Source organism: Neophocaena asiaeorientalis, unplaced genomic scaffold (genome assembly GCF_003031525.2).
Source record: "Neophocaena asiaeorientalis asiaeorientalis breed wild unplaced genomic scaffold, Neophocaena_asiaeorientalis_V1.1 scaffold40, whole genome shotgun sequence".
Classification (NCBI taxonomy): Eukaryota; Metazoa; Chordata; class Mammalia; order Artiodactyla; family Phocoenidae; genus Neophocaena; species Neophocaena asiaeorientalis.
Genome location: NW_020185335.1, coordinates 2,566,148 through 2,586,621, shown reverse-complemented (window position 1 = coordinate 2,586,621; position 20,474 = coordinate 2,566,148). Strand labels below are relative to the sequence as shown.

The 20,474-nt window shown below is 47.2% G+C and overlaps 1 protein-coding gene across 1 annotated transcript in view; it reads right to left on the bottom strand.

The window, feature by feature from the left end:
- The window catches only part of HYDIN (HYDIN axonemal central pair apparatus protein), a 431,085-nt gene that overhangs the window by 21,700 nt on the left and 388,911 nt on the right, over positions 1 to 20,474 (bottom strand). The window contains exons 69-83 of the mRNA XM_024735584.1: positions 19,490 to 19,587; positions 18,527 to 18,734; positions 17,143 to 17,355; positions 16,532 to 16,670; positions 15,319 to 15,484; positions 12,674 to 12,821; positions 12,131 to 12,338; positions 11,437 to 11,658; positions 10,821 to 10,990; positions 8,779 to 8,977; positions 6,872 to 7,030; positions 3,935 to 4,212; positions 2,968 to 3,187; positions 1,046 to 1,258; positions 23 to 186 (exon numbers count right to left, since the gene is read on the bottom strand). Of these exons, the coding sequence (XP_024591352.1) occupies positions 23 to 186; positions 1,046 to 1,258; positions 2,968 to 3,187; positions 3,935 to 4,212; positions 6,872 to 7,030; positions 8,779 to 8,977; positions 10,821 to 10,990; positions 11,437 to 11,658; positions 12,131 to 12,338; positions 12,674 to 12,821; positions 15,319 to 15,484; positions 16,532 to 16,670; positions 17,143 to 17,355; positions 18,527 to 18,734; positions 19,490 to 19,587 (2,805 nt within the window). The remainder of the gene's footprint in view (positions 1 to 22; positions 187 to 1,045; positions 1,259 to 2,967; positions 3,188 to 3,934; positions 4,213 to 6,871; positions 7,031 to 8,778; positions 8,978 to 10,820; positions 10,991 to 11,436; positions 11,659 to 12,130; positions 12,339 to 12,673; positions 12,822 to 15,318; positions 15,485 to 16,531; positions 16,671 to 17,142; positions 17,356 to 18,526; positions 18,735 to 19,489; positions 19,588 to 20,474) is intronic.

Genomic DNA, 20,474 nt, shown 5'->3' with positions numbered 1-20,474 from the left:
CCCGTCTCCCGCACTCCCTCACCTCTGGGGCTTGTTCAGCCAGTTGGTTATTTGTAGGAGCTCAGTGTAGGGCGTCTTACATGGCACTTCACGGTAGATATTGGCCACGGCTTTGGGGAGCTCGGAAGTCCCATGCAGTACATACAGCCAGCCGGTCCCATCTGGGAGGGGGAAGAAGAGGGTGCCCTAAGAGAAGAAGAAATGTGGTCAGAATGACACAGAGGGTCCTTTCTTAGCTACCTCTCAGGCACGGCAGTAGCACAGGATTAGTGGAGGCTCTGCAAATAAGCATAACACCTTTGGAAAGCAGCTTGGGAATATGTTCCCGAGAGTCATAAAAATGTTCATGTGTATTTGAACCAGGGATCCCATCCCAAGGCACTTACTGAAGAAAAACCCCTACAGCAGAAAAAGTTAAATATATACATACATGTGTATATTAGAACTACTTATATTGATGAAAATTTAGAGATAACTTAAACATCCAACAACTGGGGGATGTGAAATAAGTTATGGAACTGTCATTCAATGAAATATTAGTCAGTCGTTAAAAATGATTATCACAAAGGTTACATAGTTAAATAGAAAAATGCTCATGACATAGTGTAAAGGAAAAGTAAACAGGATGCAAAACTGAGGATGCTGTGATGGCAGCTATGGCTGTATTTGAGTAAGGACTGGTAGCGAAGACGGAAGAAAACAGCTCTTTTTGGGGAGGGGAGGTGGGAGACTGTGGCTTCTTTTCCCTTTTTGATTTTTATTACAGTCACCATGATGCTATTTGTGCACTTAAACGAAGTATTAATTGCGTGATGCCTAGTTGAGGACTCCATTTTAGAACTGAGCCCCTGGTTCCAAGAGAATCCCCTAAACATGAAAATACACGGACAAAAAGGGAAGTTGTGGACTTGATAAGCTTTGGACATGATTCCCCGTGGATCCAATACCACTTGTGGGGTCCCCTCTTGTCTTAACATTCTCTCTCACACAACTCCTCCCTCCAACCATGCCAGGAAAACAGTGGGGGAGGTGGGGCTCAACCTACCTGATGTTTGCGGTTCTCCACATTCAAGGTGCGGGGCCGGTAGGTAATCTCATAGGGCTTGTTTTGCTGATGGGGCTCCAGGGTGATGAACTCGGGCCCCTCCCAGTGCTCGCCTTCAAAGATGGGGTGCAGATTCCAGGTTTGGTTGGTGTGGTTTGAAAGCATGATGGTCTGTACGTGCTTGGAGCGTACCTGGCAGGTGAAATTCACCACCTGGAAGAAAACAGGCACCTTAAGCAGGCAGTGGAATTTACAAATCTGGAGTTCAAGGCAAGGTTCAGGCCATATATATATATAGATACCTATATATCTATATCTATATCTATAGATATATAGATATCTATCTACATCTATCTATCTATATATCTATAACTACCTCTTTCTCTATATATTTGGGTGTTGTCAGTATAGCAATGTTTTTTTCAGGCCAAGAAACTGGATGAAATTATAAAGAAGTAAGTGTATTTAGGAAAAAAGAAGGCATTTCAGGACTAATTCCTGACTGGCACGTTCCAATGTTAAGAAAAATCAGAAGAGGAGACAAGAAGCAGCAGCTAATAAGGTGGGAGGAAAGCCAGGAGAGGGTGGTACCCTGGAGGCCATGTAATGAAGGAAGTGCGTGAAAGAGGAGGGGCTTGTTCAAGGTGTCAAATGCTATGACAGGTCAAGTAAGATGAGCCGTGAGAACTAGCCATTGAGCTTAGCAACGTGGACAATGTCGCATTGGTGTGAAGAGAGTCAAAGAGATCACCGGTGGGACAAGAACAGAGTTTAGCAAGAGACCCACACATATATCAATTGGTTTCTGACCAAAGTACAAAGGCAGTTCGGTGGAGAAAGGATAATCGATTAAATAAATGCTGCTGGAACAACTGGATATCCATGTACAAAAAAAAATGAATTTTGATTCATGTCTTACACTACATATAAAAATGAACTCTAAACAGACTGAGGATCTAAATTTAAAACTTGTGTCCTGAATATACAGAGAGCTCTCAAAACTCAATAGTAGGAAAACAAACAACCCCAATAAAAATAGAAGATCTGAACAGACACTTCAACAAAGAAGATATATGGATGGCAAATAAGTACCTGAGAAGATGCTTAACCTCATTAGTCACTAGGAAAATGCAAATTAAAAACCACAATGAGATATCACCACGTACCTGTTAGAATGACTAAAATTAAAAAAAACTGACCATATCAAGTATGGGCAGGGATGCGGCACAAGTGGAAATGTCAGACGTGGCTGATGGGAATGTAAAATGACACAACTACTTCGGAAAACAATTTGGTAGGTTCTTAAAAAGGTAAACATACATCTACCCTATGACCCAGCCATTCCACTCTTACGTACTTACCCAAGAAAATGAAAGCATATATTCTTGCCAAGACTTGTACATACACATTTATAGCATACTGCATGATTCCATTTATATAACATTGTTGAAACAACAGGAGATGGAGGTCAGGTGTCTATGACCATAAGAAGTGTTGCCAGGAACTATCAGGTTTCCACTTTTAGGTTTCCAGGAACAGGGCTAGCAGAGGATTAACCCAAGCCCACTTTTTAACCAGAGAGAAAGCGAAAGGTGTTCACCCCTTACTTACAGAGCTTATGACAGAATTTGATCTAGCCCGAGATTTCAATACAACCTTCCCTCAGAATGAGATGCTTGAGTTGAGAGCTGAAGGATAAATAGGAATTAACTAGATGAAGAGGGGGAAATGAATATATCAGCGGCGGGAACAGCATGTGCGAAGGCCCTGTGGTAGGAGGGAGCAGGTCTACATGTTTGATGTGGGCACCAAGGACTGTTTGAACAGGGCCACTTGTTTCTAGAAGGCCTGACTGAGTTCTCCTGTGGGGCTTGCTGGGCCCACTCTGGCCACTGGCCCATCTGTGGGCAGCACCTACTGACCTCTTTTACTGAAGGTGGTCCCACGCAGACTCCAGACAGGGTTAGGCTCAGAGGACTGCCACCCTGGATGAAGCAGAGCAAGTTTTTATGGAGGATCTCCTTGCCCACCTCAGTAGGATGGTAAGTCACTTCGAAAGAAACCTCCATGCCTGCGGTGATATAGCCTTCTTCCGGGCTGATGGAGAAATGAGGCTCAAATTTTCTGGCATCCCATTTAAACCTTTTCCAAGACAAAAGGAGACAAAGTAGTTTACTAATATCCTTGGGGAGTCCTCAATCCTGCTGAGAAAAGAGATTTTGCCTGTGCTTTTAGCTGAGAGGTTCAGACTGCTGGGCAAAGCAGAGGCAGTGGGACAAAGGCCAGGTCATTGCTGGGTGGGATCTCCAGGCTCTCCCTTGGGGCTGAGCAGGGTGGGAAGTGGCACACTGAGGGGCATGTGCGTGAACACGCTTACACGTGTACCCGAGGTCACACAGCTAGGATGTGGCCAGGCCAGGACTGGAACCCTCCTGAGACTGTGGCCATAGCTGCTCCCTGCACTGCCTCTCAGGTTTGATCAGGGGGGTGGAGATGATCCCTTCACATGAGAGTTGCCCCTATTCTTGGTGGCACTGGGATCCGATGGCCCTGTGTGGTCACCCCCTCTGTGGTCTGGCACTTGGTCCAGGTAGGACACAGAGGGTGGATGGTGCAGACCAGTGCTTCCAGTGCCAAGGCTGCCATACCACAGCCTCAGGGCACTGTTTAACTGAGGTCGGTGTGAAGGGCGCCCCCTGCAGGTGTGTGGTGCGCAGCGGGCACGGCTATGGCAGCATTCCCCAAGTAGTGCCTGGGTGGGTCCCTGCTGGCAAGTCACATAACCACTTTGAGCCTCAACTTCATCTGTGAAATGGGGACAATATCTTAACCACTTTAGAGGGTCCTGGGATAGTTAAATGGGAATCCAGGCCCAGAGGGCTCTCCTACCTCGCACCCATGTCGCCCGTGTTCAACATGAGGACGCGACGCGTGGCTTGTGTCTGACACACGACTGGTCCGAAGGGAAGATGTTTCTGGTCCAGGGAGATCTCCAGGGCCTGGCAGCAGCCGCTGAGGAGGAAGAGGGGCCGCAGGAGCCCCATGCACTCCATGCACACCTCTTCGGAGAAGGGAGGGACACGCTTCTTCGGGGCGAAGTTGACTTCCAGCTTCCGGACCTCTTTGGGCTTCAGAGTGATGTTGTGGAATGGTGTTAAGGTGATGACCTGGATAAAATAAATGACAACGAGCCTCAGCAGCTGAGGGTGGGGTGCTCCTGAGGCTCCATTTCTGGGAGTCATGCTGCTGGGACCGTATCAGGCCAGGTGTAATATCATTCTGCCCTCTCACCAGCTGTGCCACCTGTGGTGAGTTACTGAAACTTTCCGTGATTTACTCTACGGTGAAGATCCAGACCACCTGTACAAAATGTGTGGCACGTAACAGGCATTCAATCAGTGTTAATTCTCTTTCCAACCCCTTGCAAATAACCCCGTTCTCTGGTGGAAGAAACAGTAAGAGCAAGTAGAAAAGACTCAGTGCTCCGGTGGTTTTCAAGGCGCGCTCCCTGGGCTCCCTGCATCACATTTCCCAGTGTGCTGGTTAAAAGGCAGACTCTTGGGTCCTGCCCCAGCCCAAGAGAACCAGTCTCCTTGGGAGAGCTTGGAACCTGCATTTGAGGACTCATGTGTTCTAAAGTTTGAGAACCGCTGTTGGAAGTTGAATATAAGGGGCTGCTCTTTCCCCTTGGTCCTGGTAAAAATCAAATCAAAATCAGCTTGAAGGAAGTCAAACCCTTTTCATCCTTGAGCTCCCTTTGGTACGGAGTGCTGAGCAGCCACCGGAAGTGGACTGTGGCGGGCAGGGAGGCGTTGGGGGGAGTGAGATAATGGCTGAGAATCACAGTAGGAAAGTGACCTTAGAGATTTCTCAAAACACAATGATGGAAGTGACCCCCCCAGGGTGACAGTGCCGGTCCAGGCCATTCTGGCAGCTTTCGTCTCACCACCTCGAGAGGCAGAACTGGTGCAGCCGAACTGTGAGGGGCCCTGACCCACTGGAATGAGGACTTTACTTTGGATTAATGAGGAAAGGGAAGCAGCAAGTTTTCCCTCTTTCTCTGGAAGGCAAAGTGGGTGATGTGGGGGTCCAGGGACGAGATGCCCACTGGGTCTCCTGCTTTGGTCGGCCTCTCACAGCCAGTGTTCCTGTATCCTGCAATCCTCAGATGGTCCACAACACTCCTACCACATTGAATCACACCTAGGATTCCAAAAGCATCAACCCCTTTGAGCCTATATAATCTTGCCTGCCAGAAACACTCTTCCTCAACCTGTCTGCCTGGGAGATACCTCTTCATCCTGTAAAACGCAGTTCAGACCTCTCTCCACTGTGAGGCCCTCCTCTGAGCAGCCCTGGTCCTGAATCACACCCTGCTTCTGCAGCTTCTAGGCTTTCCTGGGACTGTTCATGTGTCTGTGACCCCAAAAGACTGTGAACTCCACCAGACCAAAGTCTATGTCATATTCACCTTACTATGGACTGAATTGTGTCCTCCCGAGTCCATATGTGAGTAGTGTTTGGGAGGTAATTAGGTTTAGAATGAGGTCAAGAGAGTGGGACCCTAACGATGAGATTAGCGCCCTTATAAAAAGGGACACCGGAGAGCTGGGGCTTGCTGTCTCTCTGACATGTGGGGACACAGCAAGAAGGTGGTCGTCTGCAAGCCAGGAGGAGCGTCCTCACCAGAAACTGACTATGTTGGCACCCTGATGTCAGACTTCCAGCCTCCAGAACTGTAAGAAAATAAATGTCTGTTGTTTAAGCCACCCAGTCTGTGGTGTTTTGTTATGGCAGCCCAAGCTGACTAAGCCACACCTTTATATTTCCAGCACGTAGCACTGATTTACTGAGTAAATGTAAGAACGAATTGAATGAAGGAATGGATATGGTCCATCCTCAAAACGAAATACACCTGGTCCATTTTCAAAGGGCCACCCAAACACTGTGAGATGGGTAGACGGCGGCCAGGACTGTAGCTTCTCTATTTAGGGAGCTCGAGGACATGGATTTGGCAACAAGCATGCTTCTTTCACACAGCGGATTGAAGTGTAAAGAGGGACAAGCTTTCGGGGGCAGATGAGTGATGTATATCGAAACATACTCTTCCTTTTGGTCCAAGAAGCTCACTCCTAGGGGTATGTATGAAGCAGAGGGTCATGGATTCACACAAAGTTTTGTTTACATGGATATTACAACGCTGCTTATAAAATAAAAAATCAGGAACACCTGAGATGAGCAGAAACAGAGGATTGGTCCGTCTGCATGATGGAGGTATAGAGGAACAAATGACATTGAACGCTTAGGAGCTATTTCAAGTTGGGAAAAGCAGGTTTCAAAACAACCTGAACATTAATATTTTATTTTAAAAATGTGTAGGAAAAACAGGGGAAAGATAGGTACCAAAATGTTAAGTGATTATTTCTGGGTATGAGATTATGGGCAAAATGTTCTGCTTTGTGATTTTCCATATTTTTCAAATTTTCTGCTGTGATGATATATGTATATTCATTAGAGCCCAGATCTTCTGAATCCATCAAGGGCACTTCTCTTTCTACATCACTGTTGCCCTCTAGAGGCATGTAGCCTCTCCAAGCCTTGGTTTCCTTACATGTAAAATGAGAATCACAGAAGCACCACCCTACACCGTTTCTGTGAAGATGACCAGAGGCAGCACAGGGAGAGCTCTCAGAAATGCCCGGCACACTGAAGGTGCACGAGAACCGTGAGGTGTCAGTGTTGCTACCGCGGCCATCCCTGTCATCGGGGCGGGGGGTGGGGGAAGGGATGGGGCATGAAGATGCCACTAGGGGCCCGAGCACCAACCTTGGGGTCCTGGAGTTCTGGAATCGAGAACAGGGCTGACAGGTCAAATGTGAGCTGGGCTTGGCTGTTGTTCATGATGGAAATCGTTTTCTTCGCCACCTGTCCAGGCAGGACAGCTCCTAACTTCACAGTCTTATTGGCTGGATTGAGGACTAAAATCTGTGGGACAAGAAAGAGAGCAGGGAAGGAGGTTCATCAGTTAATGAGAAAAAGAAATACGATATGGGGACCCTGGTGAGGCAAGGCTGATTCCTTCTCATTCTTCACATTGGATGGGCATTCGCCCACTCAACAAACATTTATGTGCTTAAAATGCCCACTAAACAACCTGTTGCACAATCACATAATTACGGCCGGGTTCAGAGATGTTAGGAAGGAAAAGCTCAGGGTACAAGGGGCTGAGCCAGCCTGGGGGTGAGGGAGGCTTCCCTGAGGAAGGCATGTTCCTACTGAGAGCTAAAGGAAGGGTGGGATCCTGTGGGTTTGCATCAGGGTGGTGTGGGGCTGGATCCCGAGGGAGGAGACAAGCTGTGGCGAGGCCCTGAGCTGGAGGGAGTGGACTGGACTCACAGCCTGTGGCTGGGAGCGAGAGGGAGACACGAGAAGACAGTTCGGAGAGGGGTCAGGCTTTCTTCTGGGAGAAGTGGGAAGCCAGTGCAGCCTGGAGCGGCCCCATCAAGTGTGTATCTTGGGAGGGTGCCCTGGCTCACTCCTCTGTGGAGATGGACTGGAAGAGGGCAGGAGAGAGAGCCTTTAGGAGTGAGAGGTGATGGTGGCAGCGGAGGTGGGAGAAGCAGGTACATTTCAAAGTCCTCATCTGACGTACTGATCAAAATGCTGACCTGGATCGGGCCAAGGTCAGGCTGGGCCTTGTCCTCCGGGATGACGTGACCCACACAAATAGCACCCACTGGTCACTGTCATTTGACCAGTCACTAAACTGCATCCCTCCCCTACACGCTCTTTCTATCCTGCCCATATGTTTCCATTTTGTGTACAAAGGCAAGGGTCTCCAACCCCACCCTGTGAACTCCTGGAGGTGAGAGAACATGCTTAAGCCTCTGCAGGATTTCTGCAAAGCACCTGACACAGTGGGTGCTGAATGAGTGATGAAAGAATGAACACTAGAATGAATCAATGACATCAGAAGAGACCCCATCACTGGCTCGGGTGCAGACACACCAGGTGGCCTGGTCCTGTTGCTCTCTGGCTTGATGGGAAGGCTGCCAGAACACACCCCTCCCATTTTCTCTGGTTGCTGAAATGTCCCATGCATTGCCGAGGATCTTGGAAGGTCTTCAGTTTTCCAAAACTCCCCATTAAACGCAAATACTCCTACCAGACAGACACCTTAAATGTTAACCAGACACTGGGAAGAAAGGGATTAGCAGCAGGACCGGACCAGTCCCTTCCTATTAGGAGCACCTGGTTAGAAGGAAGGCCCTCAGTCAAATAGGATCCTGGGAGTTGTGGCTGGCTGGAGAATGTCAGTCTGTGTGCTGTTAAGGAAAAATGTCCCATAACTGAAAGGTTTGTCTGCATATAGAGCTTAAAACAAGTCTTGCCTCGTAACCTGAAAACACTACATGCCCTGATGTGGGACGAAAAGGACATGCTTGGGTGCCGCATCTGATAGTCTCAAACTTCTCCAAGAAAAAGAGTGTTTCTCCAGTGATCTCCTGTGATTACTTGTATCCTTTGATACAGTAAAGTTTGGTATTGAATGAGATCTATGTGATTCACTTGGGTCTGATCTTACAATTCACCCCTTGGTGGGACTGGTTGACCCGCTGACAGAGCAGCTTGGGGGCAGGAGACTTTGAGGGGGTGGCAGGTGGGCTCAGGTGGGCAAAGAAGGGCAAGAAGGAGGGGTGCCCAGCCCGAGGATCTCCCCAACTGGCTCTTACCTTCATTTCAGTGCCTTTCCCTTTGATTTCAACTACTTGTTGTGAGAGCCCATTGATTTCAAAGGGGATGAGTTCTCGATAATTGATACTTTCTCGAGGATAAAAGATGATGGGAATCTCCAGTGTCTTTCCTGGCTTCACCACATCAACTCGGAAGTTCACCTCGAGGTGGCTGGTGTTGGTGTACAGACACTCTAAGCTGGAGAAGATCAGGAGGAAGGTGTGTAAGCTCTCGGATGCCTGACCTAGAGGGGGAGATTTTGTCCCTTGTTTCTCTGAGCTGGATCCACTGCTTGATGTCCTGCCCAGTTTTCCTGGAGTCCAAATGTAAGGGCTGGAAGGGACTTCAGCAGTGATCCAGCCCGTGGTCTCCGGGGCACCGTCGAGTTACTTCCCCCAGGTCACATCCAGAGATCCTGGCAGAGCCAGGCCTCAAATGCAAAGTCTCATGACCTTTTGCCCAGTGCTCTTTTCCCTTTCTTTATCCTCTCCTCCTTGATAATGCAGCTCATGGTTTTGTACCCTTTCATAAGAAGGGGGAGCTTCCTGAAGTAACTGGGTGGTAAAGCACAGTGGGGAGGAGTACGTGTCCAGAGTCAGACAGACAGGAGTGTGGATCCGGGTTCTATCCCTAACTAGCCATGTGACCTGAGAACAGTTTACTCAGCCCATTTGGGTCTCTGTTTCCTCCTCTGTAAAATGCGGGTAGTGATGGCTACCTCATAAAATTGCTGTGAGGATTAAATGAGATAAAGTGACTAAATCAGTCACTAGACAGGGTACAGAGGAAACATTCCATAAAGGTGAGCTATGATTATTATTGCTAATTGCTCAACTAGAAGGGACCTTCAAAGATCATGTCCACCCCCCTTCACTTGTGGGTAGGAAGCACGTAGACCTCCATTACAGCCCCTCCTCATCTGCCTTCCGGGTATTTAGAGAAGGACTCTGGCTGAGGCAATAAAATAGAGCGCAATGCCTTAAGCAAAGTAAGACTCAGATTAAATCAGGCAAGGAGGAGTGTAGGTAGATAAGATTTTAAATTAGTTTAAAATTACATGACACTCTTGTAATTTAACATTCCGGAGAATCATCACCACCATCACCGCCGCAACAGTAGCAGCAGATAAAAAACCCTGAGCATTTCCTATGTTCCGGGCACTGTTCTAAGTACTCTCTCTAAAGGAACGAATTTAATCCTTCTAATAGCCCTGTGGGGAGGTACGACTATCCCCCACTTCAGGCAAGGAGACAGAGGCACAGAGAGTTTAAAAATTTTGCCCAAGGTCACATAGCTAGGGAAGTGCTGGGATTTGAACCTAGACCTGTGCTATGTGATATGGTAGCCACTAGACACATGTGGCTCTTAAAGTTAAAATTAATTAAAATAAAATAAAATAAATGAAGTGCTGTTCTGCAGTGGCACTAGCCACATTCCAAGTGCCCCACAGCCACGTGCAGCTGTAGGCTACCGCACTGGGCAGTGCAGACATACAACATTTCTGACACTGAAGGAAGTTCAGTTGCAGGGTACTAACCTGGAGAACTTTGAGTAAACATAGGTCTCTGGGCCAGTTTTGTTTTCTGAGGTCTGGAATAGGGCCCAGAAACCTGGACTGGAACATTCTACACAGGGATGGCACAGAGAGGCTGGATTTGAGTCAGAAGGCTCAGGCCCAGTTTAGATCTGCCATTTACTGCAAGGTCACTCGCCTGAGAAATTAACTTTTTAACTCTCCAAACCTCAGCTCCCACATCTATTACACGCGGAAAATAAATGGAAGCCATCAAACCTCTTGTCAGGTCATTCGGCACTGCCCTCCTCATTTCCAGAAGAGGATTTTTTTTTAGCAGAGTAGCTCATGGCTATCCAAGTATGAGTGTTAGCGGTGGGGCAAGGAGACTCAGGATTCACGCCCACCTGTGTCTGAGGCTTTCCCAGAATCCTTCCTTTTCTGTCCTGGCAGGACCCCACCTGTGTGGAGGCTGTAGGACCCACAGGAGTGGCAGAATCATCTGGAAGCTCTGGGAAGTCTGCTTACCTCATAGACGTCTCTTCCTTGTTGGAGACAACTAGGATTTGTTTGTATGGGGGCATCCCAGCTTGGTAGATGAAGCAGGTCCCAAAGTTGTAGCTGGTGAAGGAGAAATGGACGGCTGGGCTCACGGCACAGCCTGAGATGCTGCACAAAAATGTGGGACCGTGGCTGATCTGTGGGAAGGGAATGGCAGGTGGAATGTGATTAGAAGTGAGAGGAAAGGGCCCTTACGCCCTCAGGTGAAGGAGGGAAACAGTCGAGTGCTTAAAAAAAATTCAGGTCTCAGGGCTGCATCTGCAGAGATTCTGATGAACAGTTTACATGTTTGTTTAAGGAAAGCAAGGTGGACTACTCTGCACCTGGGCCCGACGTTGGCTCTTGCTTTGCTCCCGCAGTGATGATTCAGCTTGAAGGCGGAGGGGTGTGCAGAGACTGCCAGCCCTTACCCAACGTCTGCCTCCCAGGGCCTCCTCATTAGCAGGACTCTGGCTGCCAACGTGCCTGGGAAACATGCTTGACTTCCCATCCTTCCTTGCAGCTAAGGGTGGCCATCAGACATAGTTCTCAAGACAGAATGCTGTGAATGCGTTCAGTGTCGGACAACGTTAAATGGTCTCACCTTGATTTTGAGTTCCAGGCCCTTCAAGACACATTTCTTAAATGGCTGGAAAGACAGGGAGGCCTGTGCACTCTGCCCCACATCCACACTGCCATCCATGGGTGAAAATTCCAAGTACTGCAGCAGGGACTTGGGGCCGGAGAGCTCTGCCTGGAAGCTGAAGTTGAACTTGCCGGTGTTGATAAGGCTGAATTCACACTGGACACATTCATTCAACTCCACCTGAGAGAGAACAGAGTTGAATGTTGAGTGAATGCAAACCACGGTTCCCTTCTGTGGGGTCAGGATATGCAACACGTTGGGGGAAAACACCCTGTGGGTAATAGTGATGGCAGATGATTTTCGTGAGTTGAGTATCATTAGCTCAGAGAGTAGTCAGAGAGTCCAGCAAGAGCTACTAAGTGAGAAGAGTGAGATGACAACTTAATTCTTAGATCTCACTTGGTAGCAAAACATCCTACTGTAGGTTTAAGACGAGCATTTCCCCCTTCTCTCCCATCTCTCCACCCTCTGAAAAGTAAAATAAGCTTTCACATCAGAACCATACACATTCTGGGGGTGGAGCTGCTCCTGGCATGTTTCTGTTCTCCTGGTCTCCCCGGCATTTGAAACAGAGGTTCAGCGACAATTCACTTGTACTGCTTTTCCCAGCCAGTGTGGAAACAGAGAGAGCGAGGCCCTCTCTCGTCTTTACCTCATAGAAGTTGAGAGTCGTGGTCTGGTTGGGAGTCAAGAGAGTGATGGTGCCAGTCTTGTCCTTGCACTTGACCTCTACATTCATAGAGTAGCCCTGAGCCTTGACATTTAAGGTCAGGGGGTGGGCTTTCTTTTTCACATTGCAGATCAAATTGAAGTTCACTTCTCCTTCCTGCTTCGGTGTGAAGAAAATATCAATTGGGAACCTGGTTGGGGATGAAGACAGCAGATTACATAACTAGACCAACCTGTTAAAGAAGGTTGAATACTAAACTATTATACACTAGGAGGAAAAGGCATCCTAACTCCAAATCACGATGAATTTTGAAGATTTGCCAGGCACGGCAGGCCCCTGCTTTATGGATTTGCAAACACAGTGGATAGCGAGGAAAAGAATATAAACATAAGAAAATACTGAGAACAAGAGCTTAAAGTTCTCAATGCTCTACAGTTCACTAGGAAACCGATTCTCCTGGCTGCTGGGCCTGGGACCCTGCCATGTTGGGCGAGTGCAGTCCTGGGGGCCTTCCTTTCTGTTTACCTGGACAGCGGTGGGACCCAGCCTTCCATGGGACACACGACCAGGCTGCTGCTGAAACCTTCAGAATATCGGGAGGTGTCCTGGAAGGCAAAATGGAACCTCTGCTCCTCCTTGTTGGTGATGTTCACGGTCTCCCTGGCCTCTCTGCCTGGAGGGGGAAACACTGCCCTCAGGGAGGCCTCGTGCCTGCTCCTGGCCCACCTCAGGAGGCACGAGGAAGCCTTCGTAGAAGAGGCTCCGCAGCTTCTTTCCCTTCCTCTTCCCAGCTCCTCGGCCTTTGGCCTCCTCTCTTCCTTCTTTTTGCTCTACAAGGATCCTTCCTCCCAAAGGGACTCTACCTCTTCCTTCTAGAACTTTACCCCATCAACTGCCTGTTCCTCTTAGGTGGCTGCTCTGCCTGGGTCACAGCTCTCCTGGGCCTGGGATCCTCCTTGTTCCTTCAGACCCAATGCCTTCCTGCTTTTGTTAATGGGGGCTGGTAGGCCCCTCAGCCCTGCCCATATCTCTGTAAACAACCCCTGCATTGGACTCTTTTGAATTAGGCTTTGGATACGTCACCAGTGTGCCGACAGGGCCCTGACTAATACATCTCCTATCACCGTTTTGCTTTTTCTTACTCTCCTTGACCACTGTAGAGCATTTATTTTTCCACATGAACTTCAGAATCATTTTTTCCAACTCCCCCCTCACCCCAATCATTTTGGAACTAACGTTGCCAGATTTAGCAAATAATTTTTTAGTGTAAGTATGTCCCAAATATTGCATGTTGCTTGGCATTATGAACTACTATTCATTGTTATCTGAAATTCAGATTTAACTGTGCGTCCTGTATTTTATCTGACAACCCTAGTTGGGATTTTAATTGAAACTCGATTAAATTTGCATTTAATTTTGGGAGAATTGACAAATGTTCAGATCTTGTTTGGGGGCATTTTAATAAGATTTTTTAGTTTTATTCATATAGGTCCTGTGCTTTTCTCGTTACATTTATCCTTAGCTATCATATAGGTCTTATGAATGGAATTTTTTGTTTGTTTCTAGGTGCTTACTGCTAAAAGAAAGAGAAACCATTGATTTTTGCACACGTCTTGCATCCAGCCATTCCTACATTATCTTGTTGATTCTAGTAGTTTGTTTTGCTTTTCTCTAGAGTCTCTTGAGGTTATCTATGTATGAAGTCATCAGCAACAGCATAATGAGATAATTTTGCCTCTCTTTTCCCCAATGTTTATGTCAATTATTTAATTTTCTTGTTCTATTGTATTTGCTAAAATCACTAAGAAAGTGTTCAATAATGACGGTGATAATGAACATCCTTGCCTAATTCCTGACTTTAATTGAAGTGACTTTAGTAGTTTATTACCAGATAATATCTGCCCCTTGATTTTGGTTAATCTTCTTTATTCACATTTTTCCCTCTATTCCTATTTTACTATTAGAGTTTTTGTTGGGAATGTCTGCTGAATTTTAGAAATGACTTTTCAGTATATATCAGTATGATCACCTGGTTCTTCTTTAATCTGTTGGTGTAACAATTATATTGAAATGCACCATCATTGCATTCCTAGATTAAACCCTGTTTGTCTTATTATTCTTATGCTACATTGCTCATTTATTTGTTCAAAACCTTACTAAATGCCACAATCTCCTCCTATCTGTTTATATGTATCAGTATAAGAAATGTACGGAAGTAATACACATCACGTTGTTAACACTGGTTTCCTTTGACAGAAAGGAAAGGATGAGATAGAATGGGGGGGGGAATGATTATTACATTTTTCCTTATACAACACCACGTTGATTGATGTATAAAGAATATTACTTTTATAAATAATAAAATCTAATGAATTACTAAAAAATCCTCTGACTTTAGTTGTATTTTACACACACACACACAAAACATCACATCCATGTGATAGATTCACAGTGTTATAAGGGACTTGCCAATCACTTCCTTTATGTCCTTCAAGTCTCACCTCAAATGTCACCTTCTCACTGCCCACTAGCATTCCTTATTCCCCTACCCTGCTTTATTCTTCTCTGGAACACTTATCAACATCTGACATGCTATACATTTTGCTTTGTCATGTTTTGGTAGTCTGCTTCCTGCTGCTAGAATGTAACCATCATGACGGTCGGGACTTGGGCTTTGTCCATCGCATTCCCAGCTCACAGAAGAGTGCCTGGCTCACACAAGGGCCTCGGTAATATTTGTTGAGCTGGATAAAAGTGTGAAAGGGTGTCAGAGAAATGTGATCACTTTGGCACAGAACAAGAAGCAAACAGATACAGCCATAATCTGGGGGCACATGCAAGCAGGATGGGGCTGACGTGGGGATCTGGAAATACACATAGTCAGTCCAGGCCCCAAAGGAATCTTCCAAGTAGGCTCTGTAGCAAGCCTCCTAAATTTCCTTAGGTTATTGGTGTGTGGGTTTAGAAGACACTTGATGGAAATTAGATTGAGAGGTTGAATATTTTGTGGCCTTGTGAATAGTGATAGAGGCCCTCTGACATGCTTCTGGAAGGCACCAGGAAGAGCTCCCTGCCCATGTCTGCTCCTGCAGCGCACTGCTGGGTTGGTCCCATGCCCCTCCCCCACAGGTCATGCCAATTCTAAATATAAACCAACAGGGCAGCCTTACCAACGAGGAGACAACTGAAGTTGAGATGTGACTTGTCCAGATTGATGAGAGGGTCAGTGGCTTTGCCTACCAGCAGGAAAGGGACTGTGATGTTGTGTTCGGGGATTAAGAAAGTCCAGAATGCTTCCGAGACGTCCAGATGGAAAGGTGTGAACTGGAAGATAATCTGAGAAGACAGTTTGGAGCAGAGCAGTTAGAGGCACTTCTGTGTGTTTACTCCATGCGCCCTTAGTGGCTTGCCAGCCCTGGGGTTATGCTGGCTGACATTACCAGGTCATCACTTCCTTTCTACCCTCTTTGTAAGGGCACGTAAGTTTAGCTGTACCAGCAACATCAATCTCTGTTTGCCCAGCCCACCAAGTATTTCTCGGGGGGTCTACCCCACTCACAGGCTCTGCTGGCTAGGCTACCATATTTCATGCCATGTCTCTGGATGGCATGTAAAAATGGAAAGATTCAAGGGGGAAGCTTGTAATTTGGGCTTTTCCTGAAAAGTCTGGGAGAACCAGCAACGCTGAGCCCACTGCTCTGTATGGTGACCTTCCAGAGAAGCACTGTGGCCAGCCAGCTCTGGTGCCCATCATTCCCTATCACTGTCCCCTTGGCCTGCGTCATTCATTTGTATGGTCTTCCTGAAGGCAACTGAATTCGGAATTTCCATTTCATGGATTTATTTCTGCCTCCAAGATTCTCTGTGGAATTTACAGGACATAGGGTCCACAGATCTGTTTTGGCCAGCAAGTTCGTATTTCTTTAAGTCTGTCCCTCTGCTCTAAATCACTGTGTGGACATTAGGACTAAACCATGGAACATGACTCCACTTTTCTGTTTTGCCCTTTGGCCTGACCAAGTAAAAATACATCTGTGTCCTTTTATTGCTGTCAGTCCCTTGGACAAAAATAACTCTTTACTTCTTATTCTTGTATGAGTCCTAGTAGAGTCTCCAGGCATTGGTGTCCAACTCTCCTTTCCTTGCTTTAATAATCTCAATTTTTAAAACTTCTGTTTCTCCATCGCCAACCAAGAGAGCTCGGGTTTGTCTTGTCCATGAGGACTGCCTAACACATAGAGTAGCCACTCAAGAAACACTTGTTGATGGACACACCCTTAGGCTGTTCTCCCTAACTCTATCCATGCTCTACCGCAGACCTGCTATGCAGAGGGGCATAGAATTAATAAAGTCCTGGGTCAAGGGGTCCCCATTCATACACACCTCAGCTTTCTTTTCAGGGAGGATGAGGCCCTTTTCTGTAAGGCATGTGAAGGCTGGAGGGTTCTGGAGACTTTCAATTTCTTCAGAGACCCAGCAGAAAGAGTAGGTGCTATTGGTCGGGTTCAGTATTGTAAAAGTCCTGGCCGAGGGGGGAGGAATCGATAGCAGAGAGTGAGACGGGGGCTTGAGGATTAAGAGAAACTTTTCTAGACTGTTCCCTAGCACACTTCCTTTAATGTGGGAATCAGAACTGTTCTGAGCACTTCGTTACTGCAGAAACAAAAACTGCATCTCACTTGGGGATCCCAAGTGTGGCTAGAGTTCTGGACTTTGGAATAATAATGACACCAAGGGCTCTTCTGTCCCAGTGATCCTCTGTGGTCAAGGCAGTGGTCGGGGATCCTATTTTTATGTCTTCCAAGTTTTCCAGAGTGTCAAAACCAGGGAGACAGAAGACAGCTTCCTCACGGAGGCAGTTCTCTAAAGTCAAACCCCAGGATAGCAAGCGTGCTTCTACGTGTCAGTCTAGCTTGCTACTCTGAATTCCTACTCTGAGTTTTTAGAAGGACTGACGGATATGAACTCAACTAGTGCAAACCTAAATGACTCACCGGAGATACTTCCCTCCTATGCCCACGCTGGTGAACTCAATCACCCGGGTGTTTGGATCCAGAGCCCCACTACTAGGCCCTTGGAGATCTGGGTTGCGCCGATGACCGCTGATGTAGTCCGAGTCTTTCAGGTCAAAATGGCAGAAGGGCAGGGAGCTCCGCCCTTTTGCTGACAGGACTGGGCCTTGCTCTCCAGGTGGCAGGTTAGGAATCCTGAGAGGATAAGGTTATTTTGATCTATTTTTAACTTTTTAATCGATTTTTGCTTTCGTGGTTGTAAATGAATATGACACCCATCAGAATGTGAACTCCATGAGAGCAGAGGCTGGGTCTGTCTCGGTCAGCAATATAACCTCAGTGCCTTGAACAGTACATGGTACATAGTAGGTGGTCACTAATTAATTGTGGAGTGGATGGATGCATGAATGGGCTGAGTATGAGAGGCCTGAATTCTGGTTCCTTCTGTGTACCTTACTATGGCCTCAAGGTTACTTCCTTTGCCAATGGTGAGAAAACCTCCCTGCTGTAAGGTCAGCACAGAGTCTTTCCCTCTGGGCTCTTTCATAGGCATCTAGTGGGATACAAAAAAGGACTCAGACATCCTTACAAAACTACCCTGAGCTCCTTGGAGAAAGTACACGAGATGTGAGCAGACCTCGAGCCCCAGCACCAAGCTTAGGTGGCCCAGGTGTGGGAAAGGTCCCTGCAGTGTGATTGCAGGGTTTCTATAGGTCTTATTGTTCACATAGGTCTCTGCCACCCTATGCCATGGATCACAGACTTCCTCTAAGGTAGGTGTTCTCCATGGAGCTGGCTGGGGAGTGGGTACCACATCAGGGACTTTCATTGCCAGATGTTACTGGATTGACTCTCCTCTAACTGGACCTGGGCCCCATCTGTCCCTCACTTACTATGTACCAGGTCCACCTCCTCCATCGCCACCACCACCTAATGTTTATCGTACTTCTTGCGTGCCAGGCACTGTTCTAAGCTCTTCACTTGAATTAGCTCATTTAGTCTTCACAGCTCTACAAGGTGGGTTTCGTCATTTGCATTTTACATAGGAGGAAACTGAGTCTCAGAAAAGGTACAAGAAAGCTTTCCCAAGTTCATGCTTGCCCCAGGACTGGAACCCAGCTGGCTGCCCACCATCCTGTTGCCCAGTGGAATCCTGTACGTGGCCGGGAAGGGGAGGTGGGCTGGAGGCAGGGTCTACAGAGGGTTGATGAGCTATACAAAAGAATGGATTCTCCTTGTCCTCCAAAGGGAAATGTGGCAATGTGGGACTGAGGAGGGGTCTGGGGCTGGAAAGAATGGTGGGCGTGGTGGGACAGAAGAGGGGCTAGGAGCTGCAGCGCTTTGTGCTGGGAGATCATCTCCTTACTGGCAGAAAAGATTGCTCTCGAAGTCTCCAACCTCCATTGGGGAGAATTTCACTTTGAGCTTCTGGGTCTTCCCCACGGGCACCATGCCTGAGACGGGCTCCACAGAGAACGGTGGCAGGGAAGCTTCGTTCCAATGGTCCATGGCACTGTCCAGGGTGCTGCCCGTGTGCAGCGTGCCCTGGCTAAGCTGGTCATTTTGGGAGAAACCTGGGGGCAGATAGAGCGCCAGTGATATTCTGCATCTGCAGTGGGAGGGCAGGTGTAGGGCAGCCCACTCACAGGCCCTAGGCACCCTCTGTGGGCTCACCTCTGCTAGCGGGTATACACTTTGGGCCCCAGGGCCCAAAGAATGGGCTCCCATCTCTCACATGAGACTCATGAAAAATACTTCCATTAATTACATCAAGTTTTCATGTTTGTTTCCTTTTGGCTCAAGGGGGTGGGTCAAGTAGATGTCTGTGGGTCATGTGCCTCAAGAATAACAGACTGTGAACATAATTTTTGGGGAATCATTGCTTTCAAGTAGGGGTTCATAATCTGGGGGCCCATGGAAAAGGGCTCATTAGGAAGGTCTGGGAAACTCCAAGTTGAAAGAGAATTAACGGGTAATTGCCCACTAAGTGTTGGGCTCTTTTTAACGTGCAAATTGGGCATGGGTGTCTATTTTCCTGGGGAGACAGTTCATAGCTTTCATCAGTTTCTCCAAGAGTCTGTAATCTTCTAGAAGGTTAAGATCTAAAAGAAAAGATTCCTAGGGATCTGTGGGGGCCCCAGGAAGGCAGATCTCAGCTCTTGAGTTTCTCAGGCCCTTTTGGCTCTGCAGATGCCAGGAGGCCTCTGCTCTGCTTCTCCTTTGCCTCTTAGGGGGCCGTTGGAGCAGTGCTTGCTTCTCCATGAACAAGGCTCTTGTGCTAACTGGGGACCCAGTTCAAGCCCTGGGTTTTACCCGTCACCGCATTTACCTTGGTTGTCTGTCATTGCAAAGCTGACAGCCTTTGCCGTCTCTTCTGAGATCCAGCTGAATTCCAGCTGCACGTTTCCTGAATTAATCAGTTCAAACCTGCAAACAGATCAGGGAATGGAATTGAGAAACGTGCTTCAGATTTTTGTCCTGTCTGCACATCATCTGTGCTGTAAACTTTTTTAAGTCAAGTCACTTCGTTTCTTAAATATTTCTTCAAAGACAAGTTTTAAGCAATTTTATCTGAAGCCATGCATGCGATATACTTGTTATATTTCCTTCTAAAACACACACACAAATATATATATAGCTATTAAAAGTAAAAGTATGCAGATGTTTAGCACTTAAATCATCTTGCATGCTACTGGCAGCCTGTGCAATGAGCTCTCAGCCTGCATCATGGTAGTCCTGAAAAATTCCCATGAGAGAGGAAACAAACTCTATTTCACAAGACAGCACCTTCCTCGGGTGCAAATTCCAAAGCCTCTCCTTTCCTGAATCACTTTCCACCAGAAACAATGTCCTTGTGGTCAGAAACCATTTGACCCCTGCCTCAGATGCCTTCACTGGCTGAGACACATACTTGTCTCAAATTCTCAATTAGTGGAGACTTTTCTTGTCTCAAGTTTCCCTGCTCTAAGACAAGAACTGGGAGCTAGAAGCTTTTTCTGGAATCACGATTAAACTTGATCACAGTCACAGCAAGAGGATGAGGCCCTGATGTAAGAAAATGGTTGTGCGAGAGAAAGAAACACACACGCTCTTCCCAGTTTTAGGGGAGAAGTAGGGGCTGAGAGTTGCGGTGGGGCAGTAGGTCTAAAGGTGGGGTTTAGGGGTTAGGTTCCCATTATCCGGTCCAGGTAGACCACGTAGCTGTGCCTGAAGTCAAGGTGCTTTGGCCTCAGGGGCTTGTGTGAATTTATGAATTGTGTGAATTTATGAGCACTGGTCTTTATCCTAAAGCAAATTTTTATAAAGAGGAGAAA